This window comes from Ornithorhynchus anatinus, chromosome 5, assembly GCF_004115215.2.
Source record: "Ornithorhynchus anatinus isolate Pmale09 chromosome 5, mOrnAna1.pri.v4, whole genome shotgun sequence".
NCBI lineage: Eukaryota > Metazoa > Chordata > Mammalia > Monotremata > Ornithorhynchidae > Ornithorhynchus > Ornithorhynchus anatinus.
Window position 1 is genome coordinate 25,453,974 of NC_041732.1, and position 14,247 is coordinate 25,468,220.

The 14,247-nt window shown below is 39.5% G+C and overlaps 1 protein-coding gene across 4 annotated transcripts in view; it reads left to right on the forward strand.

Moving 5' to 3' along the window:
* Window positions 1–11,341, forward strand: part of MCTP2 (multiple C2 and transmembrane domain containing 2) — a 229,837-nt gene extending 218,496 nt beyond the window's left edge. For all 4 annotated transcript variants that reach the window (XM_029066580.2, XM_029066584.2, XM_029066581.1 and 1 more), the window contains 2 exons: window positions 7,385–7,482; window positions 10,280–11,341. In XM_029066580.2, coding sequence (XP_028922413.1) covers window positions 7,385–7,482; window positions 10,280–10,348 — 167 coding nt within the window. In that variant the 3' untranslated portion in view covers window positions 10,349–11,341. The remainder of the gene's footprint in view (window positions 1–7,384; window positions 7,483–10,279) is intronic.
* Window positions 11,342–14,247: the final 2,906 nt, after the last annotated feature.

Sequence of the window (14,247 nt, forward strand, 5' to 3'; positions counted from 1 at the left end):
AAAACAGAAACTATGAATGTGTGGGTTGGTAACTGGGTGGTCTCCCTGATGTGATGAGGAAAGCACATTAGAGTTGTTTTATTCATGGGGCAGTGGAATCAGTTTGAATGGGGAAACAATCGGCCCTCCCCTTTACCCAAACCTCCAACTGAACTCTCTTGGCCCCATGTATTTTCTTTTAAACTCCACCCTCTCCCTTCCCCACCACTCCACCCTCACTCATCATTAACCCTCGGCATCTACCAAGGGGTCAGAGCTAGTGCCGTCTCACAGGGATTATCTCTGGAACTGGTTCTATTCATTACCTTGTTTAATGACTTGGATAGAGAAATCAAAAACCTACTCATCTAATTTGAGAAGATGCTGAATTGGGTGGGGTGGTTAACACTTTGATGGACAGGAATAGACTTCAAAGTGGCCTTGATAAATGAGAAAAAACTGTCCACAAACACAGGATGGAATTCAGCAAGTGCAAAGCAGTACATAGAGACAAAAGAGGAGCCACACCAGTATAGTATGGGAGAAGACTGCTTGGGCACAAATACAGCTGCAAAACATGGGCAGAAGCTGCTTTTATTCTGCTTTAAGTGCCTAGAACAGCATTGTAGATGCTCAATACATGTTAGAGCTGCTGACATTTGGGAAGGCCTAGTGCTCATAGTTGACCTCGAGCCGAATACGGATCAGCAGTGTCACACCAATATGCAAAGAGCCAATATGGTTCTGTGATTATTAAGAGCAGGTGTAAGGGCTTGGAAGGCATCTTTCCTAAGTACTCTGTGCTGGTCAAATTCTTATTAAAATAATTGTGCACAGTTTTGTTAACTTCATTTTTTAAGGTCTGAAGAAACTGGAGAGAGTCAGATATTTAAGGGAAAATGGAACATCTGAGGAAAGGTTAAAAGAATTTTGTATGGGCAAACTAGAGTAAAGAGGCCTGGAGATGACATAATGAATGAATCAATCATATTGAGCGCTTTCTGTACACAGAGCACTGTATTAAGAACTTGGAAGAGTCCAGTGGTGCCTCAATGGTGTTTTTGTTTATGAAGTGAGCTGACAGCTTCTTCTGTATCTCAACAGTAACTGTACAGGCAGAGGTGTATTTAAATTAAAGCAAGGTAGTTTAGTTGGATCTAAGCCCCTTTAGCTCTTCTTCACTAATATCTAGGTTGATTGTGCAGCCTCCATTCTTGAAGAAGAGGCCTCAATTGTTGAGGCAGGAAACAGGCCCAGTTGGGTTCTGAATTCCTTTCAACTCCACGATTTCTTGATTATGTCACTAAACCTATATGACTTTGCTCTAGTACATTTCTGTGGTCCAGATTAGGACCCATGTCCTCTGACACTGAAGTCCCTGCTCTTGCCATTAGACCATGCTGCCTCTCTTAAATAATTACGGTATTAAATGCTTACCATGTGCCAGGCACTGTACTAAGCACCAGGAGGGATACAAGAAAATCGGGTTGGACACAGTACCTGTCCTGCATAGGGGCTATAGTCCTCATCTCTATTTAATAGATGAGGTAACTGAGGCACAGAGAAGTAAAGTGGCTTGCCCCAGGCCACACAGCAGACAAGTGGTAGAGCCAGGATTGGAACCCATGACCTTCTGCCTCTCAGGCCTGTGCTCTATCCATGCCACTCTTCTGAGTGGATTGTGAGTGGAGGGTGCTTGCTGCGTTTATCTAGTTCATCCAACTGTCTCAGGCAAGGCAGTGTTGTTTAGTGGAAAGAGCATGGGCCTGGGAGTTAGAGAACCTGGGTTCTAATCCCCCTCCACAATTGTTTTATTGTTTGACCTTGGGCAAGAAGTTAAATGACTTTAAGTTAACTGTGCCTCAGTTATCTCATCTGTAAAATGGTGATTTAATCCTCTCTCTCCAACCTCGACTGTGAGCCCTATGTTGGACAAGGACTGTGTCTGACCTGATTATATCATATCTACTCGTATCTCTATATCTCATACCCCAGCCCTTAGAACGGTACGTGGTACATAGTAAGAGTTTTAACAAATGTCATTTAAAAAAAACCCACAAACCTCATCTGCATCATACAGAACCCAAGATGAGAACTTTTGCTATTCCTTTCTCTTTTTCCAACATCAAGAGAGGGATTTCCTAGGTCCTGTTGGTGACTAGTTCAAATACTCAGTGTTTCACTACATTTTATTTGCTATCTTTCCTAAAATCCTTCATGCTGCTTTTTAGGTCCATTACCTTTCTTTCTTTCTGGTCCTGAGAGAACTCAGAGATTAACTAACCACTGTCTACATAAGTCTCTGAAGTGTCCTTTACTAATAAAACTATTAATCAGTCAACCAATTGAGATTACCTATTGTTTGCCTGGAATTCATAAGGATAAGCTCTTCTCCCTAGGTCTCTTTTTCTCATCTTTCCCTCTTTGTTGAAATGTTCTTTCTCCTCCCCTCTCCATATGTTAAACTATTCCTCTTTTTCCCTTCTTTCCCAATGGTTCTACTTTCCTGATCCTTTTCATATCTTTAAAGCCCTCCTAAAATAATGTGTCCTTCAAGTAGCTTTCCCTGACTAAATCCTCATTTCCGGGCCCTATTTGCCCTTCTTTCTGCCTCACCTGTTGAATTTAGGTAAGCACCTTTATGGTGCAACCTCAGCCCCACAGCAGTTAGGCACATATGCTTATACTTTACCACTTCAACTATCTGTAATGTATTTTAATGCCTTTCTCCATTTCCCTCCCCTTCACAAAGTATAAGATCCTTAAGAGCAGAGATCATTATACTCTGTTGAATTATACTCTCCCAATTGCTTAGTACAGTGCTCTGCACAAAGTAGGTACTCAAATATTGAAGGATTGATTGACCCTCATTTGATCTATCCCGTTCTCCTAGAGTTCCAAACAAATGGGAGCCAATTGCTCTGTAATGCCTTTCATGAATTTGTTAAATTCCCTGGGATTAATTCACCTAGATTTGCAGATTTATTTCCACCAAACCTACATGATATGTGGGCTATAAATATAATAATAATAATAATAATTTAAGTGCTTAGTATGTGACAGGCACTATACTAAGCCCTGAGGTGGATACAAGCTAATTGAGTTGTACACAGTTCCTGTCCCAAATGGGGCTCACAGTCTCAATCCCCATTTTACAGTTGAGGTAACTGAAGCACAGGGAAGTTAAATGACTTGCCCAAGGTCACACAGCAGACAAATGGCAGAGCCAGGATGAGAACCCATGACCTTCTGACTCCCAGGCTTGTGCTTTAGCCACTAGGCCGTGCTCCTTCCCTGTGAGTCCTATTCAGTTCATTCATACTCCTACTTTTAGTTTACCTTATTCTAAGTTTGTGAGCTTCCTTTGATGGTTTAGAATGCAAATTTTGGGGGTTTTTGGTTAAAATAGAAGGAAAAAAAAAGCTACAAGGGAAAATAATTAAGCATGGTCACATTCATGACCATTTTTTTCACCCAAAACAAAAGCTTATCTCAAAATAGCAATCTAAGTTCTTACATTTCAACAGTTTAGCAGCTGAGGCTGCATCTTCTTTCTTTTCCTCCCACCAAACAGGAGGATAAAGAACCAGGGAGCTGAAGGACTGGAGAAATTGAAAAAGCCTTTCCCCTGGATTTTTCCCCTTCCTCCCACATATTTTGGGTGTATCTGCCTCTTCGAGTCTGTTATTTCCTCAAACGGAGTCTCCAACTGCCACATGGGGCTGTCTCACCATATTTCCTGCTGTAGCTTTGCTGAGCTGTGGCATTTTCAACTACTTGCCTAATCCTGTTAAAAAGGAGTATGGCCTAGGGTATGGAGAAGCAGCCTGACCTAGTGGAAAGTGCATGGGCCTGGGATTCAGGATACCTGGGTTCACATTTGACCTCTGCCACCCACTTGCCTGCTTGTTGTGGGAGCAACCACATCTACCTGCTCTGTTTTATTGTACTCTCCCAAGTGCTTAGTACAGTGCTCTGCCCACAGAATGTGCTCAGTAAATAAGATTGATTGATTCAGGACAATTGACTTGACTACTCTGCACCTCAGTTTCCTCATCTGAAAATGCCTTTAATCCTTCATACTTAGACTGTGAGCCCTACGTGAGGCAGGGACTATATTCAAACTGATGATCTTGTATCTATCCACTGCTTAGGACAGTGCTTGGCACATAGTAATCACTAAACAAGTATCACAATTATTCCTATGGGTTAATTCATTGTATTTTTCCTTTTTCCAATTCCTTTTGGAATCTTTTGGAATCCTTTTGGAATCTTTTTTCAGTTCGCTTTCTCTAACTAATCATCTTAGATCCCTAACAAATCAATTGAATAATTGAATTTATCAGGTGTTTACTTAGTGCAGAGCACTTTACTAAGTTCTTAGGAGAATACAATACAGTTAAACACATTCCTTGCCTTAAAGGACCTTACAACCAACATCTATTTTTTCATGAAATAAAATGAAGGATGGCTGCTCACTAGAGTTGTTTGAGCTCACTAGAGTTGTTTGAGCCCACATGATTAAACTTATGAGGTAAGAGTTAGGGCATCCCCTGATTTTTGGTAGCAGCTCTAGGGTACTACATATCCAGACCTCTAGCTTGTGAAATATCACCTGGGCTAGCACCTGTCTTAGCCGTCCATCTACTACTACGCTTCCTGTTGTGTTGAAATAACTGAAACAGCTAAAATTTCATTATCTAGAACTATTCCGTTCTGGAAATATTCCCTTCCCTCTATAGAATAAATGACCTATTTCCTAGTTCCAGTGAAGACCACTGACCATCTTTGATAAACCTGGGAGATGAGGCCTGCAGGATAACTACCTCTCTTTCTAACTAGCCTCTTTCTTGCTCTTGAGATGATGCCATAAACTTCCTGTTGAAAGCTCTTTTTTCCTTCAGCTTCTGCAGGATTTACCAACCTCTTCCTGAAATTCGGATAGTTTTTATCTTTTCCTTAAGAACTTAATCAAAGATGCATTTTATTCTGGACATATATTTCAACCACTGATTAATTGTCATAGTCGTTGAGCACCTACTGCAAACAGATAATTGTACTAAGCACTTAGAAGAGTTTAATAAAAGTCAAAGACATAGTCTCTGCACTCAAGGAGTTTACAGTCTCTGCTGTTTTCATAAAAAGCAGATTGGGGTTATGGTAACAGCCTGCAAGCTCACTGTGGGCAGGGAATGTATCTACTGTTATATTGTACTCTCCCGAGCGCTTTTTAAAAAAATTAAAATGGTATTTATTAAGCACTTACTATGTGCCAGGCACCGCAATAATAGATTGGACACGGTCCCTGTCCGACTTCGAGTTCACAGTCCCATTTTACAGATTAGGTGACTGAGGCCCAGAGAAGGTAAGTGACTTGCCCAAGGTCACACATCAGACATGTGGCAGAGCCGGGATTAGAACTCAGGTCCTTCTGACTTCCAGGCCCATGCTATATCTACTAGGCCATGCTGCTTCCCTATGATTTCCACATAAGCATCTGCATTTTGTTTATCACCACAGGCTTTCACTCCTAGTTGTTGGAGCCATTTGTGAATTTTTGAACTTCTACTGTACTACTCCAAATTACTGCCTCACCATGTAGAGAATTTGGGGATGGTACCATTTTTTTTTAAATTGCCACACCTTGTCAAATAAAATTACCCTTTCAGATATTTTAATCTTTGTCATGTGATTTTTATTCTACTTTTTTTCTAAATTTCTTTGGATAGTCACAGTGCATTGTGGGCAACTTCTGCCTTTATTGGTGCATTTGAGCTGCTTTTCAGGTTTATAATCTGCTCAGTCACTAATAATGCAATGTTTTGATCAGATGTGATATTATCCTTGCCTTGCTATTCATTGTAAGGACTCCAGATGTGCACATTATATATAATTAACAATAGAAGATGTATCTTTTCTCAGTACGTCTTTGTCTCCCTTCGTCATTTTTCCTTGTCTGTTTATCTTTTGCCAAAAAGCCCATGCTACAATTAAATATATTCAGAATAGCAGAGTGAGTATGTTTTAGCTTAAAGGAATTCTGAGGAAATGTTAGCTGAAAATGTGAACCATGCTGTGGAGGTAGAGAAAAGCACTATGGCTCAAAAGCCATTCTCCAAGGGGAAAAGGAACTATTACTTGAACAACCTTTCACTGTCAGGACCCCATGTTATCCTACGCTTCTGGACAATGGTCAGCTCAGATTAGCTTTACAGTGGAAAAGCAGAGTTAATCTCACTCTCAGCCTAAGTGAATAGAGGTTGGCAGTATGGGGGATAAGGCTATGTGGGAAGCCAAGACTGCAGATGAAACTCCGGTATTTAATGAAATAAGAAAACGTCAAACCTTTCACATGCACGATGAAAGTTCAACAGCAAAATGTTATTTCTGCCTTTGTAGGAGACATTCAAAATACATAAGAAAAAAAAAATTCATCCATTCAACATCATTTACACTGACAGGGCTTTCAAATGTGATCCGTGTTAAACAAGCACCCTATGGCAAGGCCTCAGAAGGCCTTATGGAATTTCTGCTTTTAAAAATCAGGAACATGGAAAATTAGCATGGCATGGTGAAAGGACCATGGTTCAGCAGGCCTAGGCCATAAAGAGAGCAGGTATATTTCAGAAAGAGGGGTTGTCAGTAGTTTGTTGAGTTTAGTTATCATGAAAGAATCCCACAGAGCACTCTCAATCTGGATTTCTACTTTGAGGTAGTAATGGCTACATCTTTGTTGGTGTAGAGCACACTGACATCTCAGATGGTCAATCTGCATTCTAATCATTTTCATCCATTTTGGAAATCATCATTCACTCCACTGCTCAGCAAACTGGGAGTAACATTATGGCAGTTGATAAACCGAGTTAGCAACTATATGATGGTAATTCCTCAATAATAACTTTTCACAATTTCTCAAAGTATGATCAACATGTCAAATTCTGACCTTCAGGGAGAGGAAAAGAACCGGGGAAAATGAGTAGCATGAGTGAGTGGGAGAGGAAAGAGAAGATAGATTTCTTGAGTTCAACCTTATAGTTCCATCTCCTCATTTTATCAAAGCCATTAAGCAGAAACATGTTTGTGCTAATGAAGAACCTTTCACATATGGGACATTTGTTTTCATAGTTGAGCAGGCTGTTAATCAGTAGATTCCAAAAAAGCGCATGGACAGCGTAGTTTTTATGTAACTAAATATAGATATGTAGTTTATCTATATACCCCCTCTTTCTTCCAACCCCCAAAAGGCAACCGTGACTGATTCAACATGACAGCAACATGTGCATGTCTTGGGGGGGTCTAGTAATTGTTTTCACACTAATTTTTACTTGTGAATCTTTTTCATTCTTGGCCAAGCAAGTCGTGTGGGTGTATGTGTTTTTAAAGCCCCCGTGTTTCTGTTTTTCAGGCATAAATAAATTTACTAAGAAGCTCAGAAATCCCTATTCCATCGATAATAATGAGTTACTGGATTTCCTCTCCAGGGTACCGTCTGATGTTCAAAAGGTAAGTAATGAATGACCACTACCAATGAGGACTTTAAGCAGCAATAAGCACTGCCAGCCACTATACAGGAACAATACAATGCTCAAGCAGTTTGAATAACAGAGATAAGGAATCGGAAAATCCATGAAGGGGGAATGGAAAGCAGGAGGGAGGCAGAAGGAGGAAAAAAAATAACCTTTGTCAACAAAGCATAAGATGATTGTGGAAAATTATCCTGAAAACGAGCTACTTAAAAATGATCTGGAACTCACACCGAGTGGCTACTGAGCAATGCTTTTGTCACCTTACTGCTCTCTTACTTCCCTGAAGGGGGGAAAAAATATACGCAGTGAGTGATAGAAACAGAGAGCCAAAGCCTGGGGAGATTTTGCTTATTTTTTTCCACTTCTAAAAAGAGATGATGTAGGAGGGGGGTGGAGAAGGATTATCCTTTTCATTTTGTGTCTGTCATGATTATCCTCTTTGTGGGTGAAACCTGAAAATGTCCTTCTAGTTTCCCCTTCTAGCACGGTCAGAGTTACCTTGGTCAAAGCCATGCTTCTTCTTCATGTGTGAAGGTGTATAAATTCACACATGCACAAATAATGCACACAGTATGAAATAATTTATGATCAATAAAAAGCAATATGTGATGAGATAGGATTTATATGCTATAATCCAGCCTCTTGCCTCAAATTCCAGGAGATTAAAAATCCCAATAATAAAGCAGTATGTATAAAATTGTGTTCAGGAGTCTATGAACAGACAATCTTTAAGGTCTCAGAAAATGGAAGTCTCTGACTTTTTATTATTGTATTTTTCATCATTATTAATATTATTATTAATACCAATTGTCATATTTATTAAATGCATACTATGTGCCAAGCACTGTACTAAATGTTGGGGTAGATACAAGATCATCAGTTCGGACACCATCTCTGCCCTCACGTGGAACTCACAAAGTAGGAGGGAGAACAGATATTGAATCCTCATTCTACAGATGAAGAAACTGAAGCACAGATAAGTTAAGTGACTTGCTCAAAGTCATGCAAGAAGCAAGTGGCAGAGCAGGTCCTTTGACTCCCAGACCCATGTTCTTTCCACTAGACCTTACTGTTTTTTCTATGACATACACTTTTCCAGGAAGCTTGCTTGTTATCAATATTTATCTGATTGGTTTTGCCTTCCTTTGGGAGCATCGTTAAGCCTTCTAAGGAAGTTGATGCCTTTCTTACCCCAGAAGGAAGTGTTTCTTAAAGCCTATGGGATCTCCTATTCTAGGGGAGTCTAGCGCAAATGCTAACACTCAATGGCAGTTGATACAAAGTATAAAGACATTCTACTAGAAACACCTCAAAATCCCTCTCCATTACTTTGGATTTAGGATTTCAGCATTACTAATGTACTTCCTATTAGTCAATCAATGATATTTGAGCACTAACTGTGTAAAGAGCATTATATTGAGCTCTTGGAGAGTACAGTACAAGACAGTTGATAGACAAGATCTCTGCCCTCAGTGAGTTTACATTCTCAGTGAAAATTCACTTTGGAGGTTTATGGATGCATATCCTGCAGACTGGAGTCCATAATATTCAACCCTATTCCAGATCCTGGCACAGAGAAGGTTGAAAGGATAAAGTTTGATTAAAGGAAGTAGGATTTTCCCATGTGGATGCTTTTGGGTGTTTCACCTAGAACATTTTCTAATATCACAATGAACTATTTAGCTTTATAGGGGCCACCATATGTCTGTTGGTGAAATTTTATTTTAAATGGGAAAATGTAGAATTCTCCAGCTCAGTATTGCTCTAGCCATTTATATAAATATAAGACTCTCTGATTGGATATGTTATAGGTAAAGAATGGCCTCATCAACAATAACAGTGATTAGTATTTATGTGTTTACCCTGTGCCAAGAACTGTAGGAAGTCCTGAGGTAGATACAAGATGATCAAGTTGGACACAGTCCCTTTCTCACCTGGGACTCACAGTCTAGTAGCTTTGTTGCTATTTAATTCCCATCTTACAGATGGGAAACTAAGGTATAGAGAAGTTAGTGGCTTAGTGGGAAGAACACTGGCTTAGGAGTCAGAGGACATGGGTTCTAATCCTGGCTCTGCCATTTGTCTGCTGTGTGACCTTGGGCAAGCCACTTAACTACTCTGTGCCCCAGTTACCTCATCTGTAAAGAGGGTATTAAGACTGTGAGCCCCACGTGGGACAACCTGATTACCTTGTATCTACCCCAGCACTTAGAACAGTGGTTGGCAAATAGTAAGTGCTTAACAAATACCATTATTATTATTATTATTGTCTTGCTCCATGGTCACACAGCAAATAAGTAGTAGCTCTAAGATTAGAACACAGGTCCTCTGAATCCCAGACATGGGATCGCTCCATTAGGCCATGCTGCTTCTCTAATGATGTCTTCCATCATTTTTGATATCCAGAACCGTGTCCTAAAAAGTAGTAATGTGTGCAATCATCCACTGAGTTATTCTAATAATTCCAGAGAGGCTGTTATTAAATGCATTTATAGGTTGATACTGAAGAAAAAAAACCCTTAATGCTGAGAGCAGATAGAAACCCATGCATCTCATTAGAAAAATCTGCTTTTAATATTTTGGTCTAAAGAAATGATGCATGACTTCTCAAATCCTTCCTGCAATTAATCCCCCGTGTTCCTCTGTTTAGAAAATGATTCATTACTTTTGAACCTTCCTTAGTTTCCCTCAGTGGGTCCTCGGGGAGCCATTAACACACACTGTAGTGAGCTAGAGTTACCTAACGGCAACGTCATGTCTATTTGTTTTTACAGGTGCAATATGCTGAATTGAAACCATACAGCAGCCACAGCCCCCTTAGGAAGAAACGGAGTGCTCTGTAGATCACAGATCAGCTTTGGAACGCTGCATCCTCTTCTTTTGGCTTGCCCCAGATCATCACCCTAAGTGTTGCAGTTGGTCCGAGCTGATCTCCTGGAAGGGTGCCGCCCCTTTTTACACTTCATTCCCTCCTATGAGAGACTACCCAGCAACCACTTTGTATTTTACACAGAGACTGGAGAAGGTGAAACCCAGGACCTGATGGTTTTCATAACGTAAGAGACAGTTTTCCATTATCTTACAGGAACTGGGCCTGGATTACCAGAATCAGTTTCCTCTGTTTGCTTCTAATGGATTTGGATTTGGAAGGATTTTTTTTTCCCCTTAATTTAAGTCATTGGGCATAGAAGCCTTTTGTTCTGAATGAAGAAGTCTTTGATGTCCATCATCTGTTCAGATAATATGAATTTTTTAAGTTTTTTTCATGATTTCCAGAAATAGCTTGAAGCACCAAGTAGTCCAACAGTGACTACCTGAAACTTGCATGAAATAATTTAATCAGTTCTTCTCTGCCAGATAGCCAATGTCTCCATCATAAGGTCAGTTGCAGGGTTCATTGATGGCAGTGGACACTCTGAAACTCCTGAGAGGAAATGATTAACCTAATGTAGGAAGCACAAACATTGGGACTTGAAAAGACCATTGCCTCCATCACTCTGTGTCATCTGATGTTTTTCAGCATCATCATATGCATTAAATTAAGTCTAAAGGGATGACAACACTACAACTATAAGCTCCTTATGGGCAGGGAACGTTTCTGCAAATTCTGTTGAAATGTACTCTCCCAAGCACTTCAGACAGTGCTCTATATATAGAAAACAAACAATAAATACCACTAATTGGTTGATTGATTGAAGTGAAGGACAGTTCTTCAGCAACCTTCAAAACTAAGACTGGGGACAAAGAAAAGTATTGTTGTTACTCAACTCTGTTATTTTTTTAAGCTCTATTCTATAAGTGCTTACGATGTATCAAGCACTATTCTAAGCACCGGGGTAGATACACATTAATCAGATTGGACACAGTCCCTGTCCCTCTTGGGGCTCACAGTCTAATTAGGAGGGAGAATGAGTATTGAATTCCTGTTTTGCAGTTGAGGAAACTGAAGCATAGGGAAGTTAAGTTACTTGTCCAAGGTCGCACAGCAAGCAAGTCGTGGAGCTGGAATTAGAACTCAGATCCTCTGGCGCCCAGGCCCTTGCTTTATCCACTAGGCCAAGTTACTTCCCTTGTTAAATGGAATTTCTTACAGAATTTGACTAATTCTCTGGATTGCATTTTCCTTAGTCAGTCAGAATATTTCTCATAGATCTTGGATTCCTTACGGTCGCCTTCCTTATTAGATTGTCCGTTACTCTTCCAAGCATGAATGGTAGGTGAAACAAGACTCTGTTTCAGAGTATAATTCAAAGATTAAAAAAAATAAATCTGAAAGTGATTCAAAATAATTACCTAGTTGAACTTTGGACCCAATCATTTTGTAGTTTTTTTTTTAATTGTTTTTGTCCCCCCAAGTAGCAGTCCTGATTCTGTCAGAACACAAAAATGAATGGAATTGTCTTTCTTTCCCAAATGCAATTGAAGTTTATAAAGAATGTATTTCACTGATACATAACTTTGTATGTGCAGTTTTGTATGTATGTATAAAACTAAGTTGGAGAAAGATTAGACCTAATTTAATAGTGAGTTTTACTATGTTTTTTTTTCCTAGGTGGTAATTTAATAATCTTCAAACAAAATGTTTATGAAAAATGCCAAAGATTCTAAACCTTATCATCCTGTGTCTGTTTTTCTTCATATTGTATCTTCTCCGCCTTGCCTTGCTAGTGCAGCCAGATTTCTGCATGATGTGATTTACTTCGAGTTAATGAAGCCAGTTGGAAGGAGCCTTGTAGAAATTATAAAAGCTCCAGTAAATCTCTTACTTGTACATACAATAGATACCCAAGAACCTCTTTTGTTAAACTAGTTACTCAATCTTCTGTGTAAACAATGCCTCATTGTCTCACTCCCAACTATCATCTATTTTATCATAGTCTGTCATTTTGTAAGGACCCTAAGTCAGACATTTTTAAACAGACATGTGAGATCTGATCAGTCATTTGAATGAAATTTTTCAGCAACAAAATAGCCCCTTATTTATTCAGAAGTAGAACCACTACTTTATTAGTATTCTTTGGCTATAGAATCTTCAAAATGAAATAATTTGGCTGATCAGAAGCCAAGGAAAATTAGACATGTTTTGTTGCAGCCTGACTTGGGGAAGCTTCTCATTAACTGACTGCACAGGGAACTCTCAATACAGGTCCTTTGGGTCAGACCAGACAACTTGCCACCTTAAATAGATGTGATTTAAAAGGGTCATTTGTTATGTTAAAAAAGGAGACATTGAAATGCAATAAACCTTAATTTTAAATGGAGTTTTGAGTTAATTTAAGCAGTCAGAAAATATCATGTTTATTTAGCAAACATGCATTTGCTGTATGTTTGCAAGATCCTTCTGAAATAGCATATTAAAGGAAACTAATATATATGTAATGGCATGCAGGATCAAAATTGTATTATAACGCCGTGCCCCAGAAGAAATATGGCACACTAAGTGAAAGTGTGTGTGCTGCTCCATGCACACCGTTATCACTAAATAATCAATTCCTTTACACAATGTCTGTAAGTTTCAGGACAGAGGCTCATTCATCCCTCATTGTCCATTGCTACTTATTGAGTGCCTACTTTATGCAGAGCAGTGTACTAGGTACTTAGAAGAACACTGTAAAAAAAATACTGGTGCACCCCCTACTCTCGAAGAGTTCATAATCCAATCCTGCCTTGACTGTAGTGGTGATGATCAAGCTGTGACTTTTTTTTCTCCTTTTGTCATCAGCGATTTAGATAAATGGAATTTGTCAGGAATCGAGTTGCTGTCAAAGAACTACAAGAGCTTCCATACACATATGCTAGTAATCTATGATTGCAGAATTGTAACTATTTTGTGTTTCAAAATTTTTCAAAGGTCTGTATTCCTTTTACTTTTATTCTTCACTGTCCACATAGCAGAACAGTATGCAGCAAGAAATTGAGCCCCTGAAACTATTTTGAAGGTCTGGTGTGGGGGCTTTAAATGACAGGGACTTCTTGATCAGTGGATCAGGGTGAATATTTAAAAGGTACTTTTCTTACACTTGCGATATGAGGCAAGGGAAGAACTTAGCTGACGCCTTGGGTTGAATGCATAAGACATTACTCCAAGTTCAGCACTTGTGTGGTAGAAGTATGCTAGAGAGCCAAAGCAGCTTAGCTGAAAGAGCATGGAGCTGAGAGTCAGGAAAACTAGGTTCACGTTCCAGCTCTTCAAGTATTCCATTGTATGAACTTGGTCAAGACACTCAACCTCTCTGCACCTCAGTTTCCTCATCTGTAGGACAGGGATAAAGTACTTATATTCTCTCTGCTTCTTGGATTGTGAACCTAATGTCTGATTTGATTCCCTGTGTATCTACCCCAGCATTTACCACAATATTTGGCTCATGGTAAGTACCACTTAATAAATATCATAACTCATTAGATAGTGTACTGTGGCCTCCTTGTGTAATTTTAATGATAACTCTGGTGTTTCTTAAACCCTATGTGTCATATGTTGTACTAAGCACTGGGGGTGATACAAGATAATCAGGCTAGGCACACTCCCTGTCCCACATTGGGTTCACGGTTCTAAGTAGGAGGGAGGACAAATATTGAATCCTCATTTTACAGTTGAGGAAATATAGGGCCAGAAATACCAAGTAACTTGCTCACTTCATATAGCAGGCAAGTGGCTATATGATTCCTCTGATTCCCAAGTCTGTACTTTTCTCATTAGGTAATCCTGCTTCTGAGTTTTAAGCACTTTTCATGGTTTGGGAAA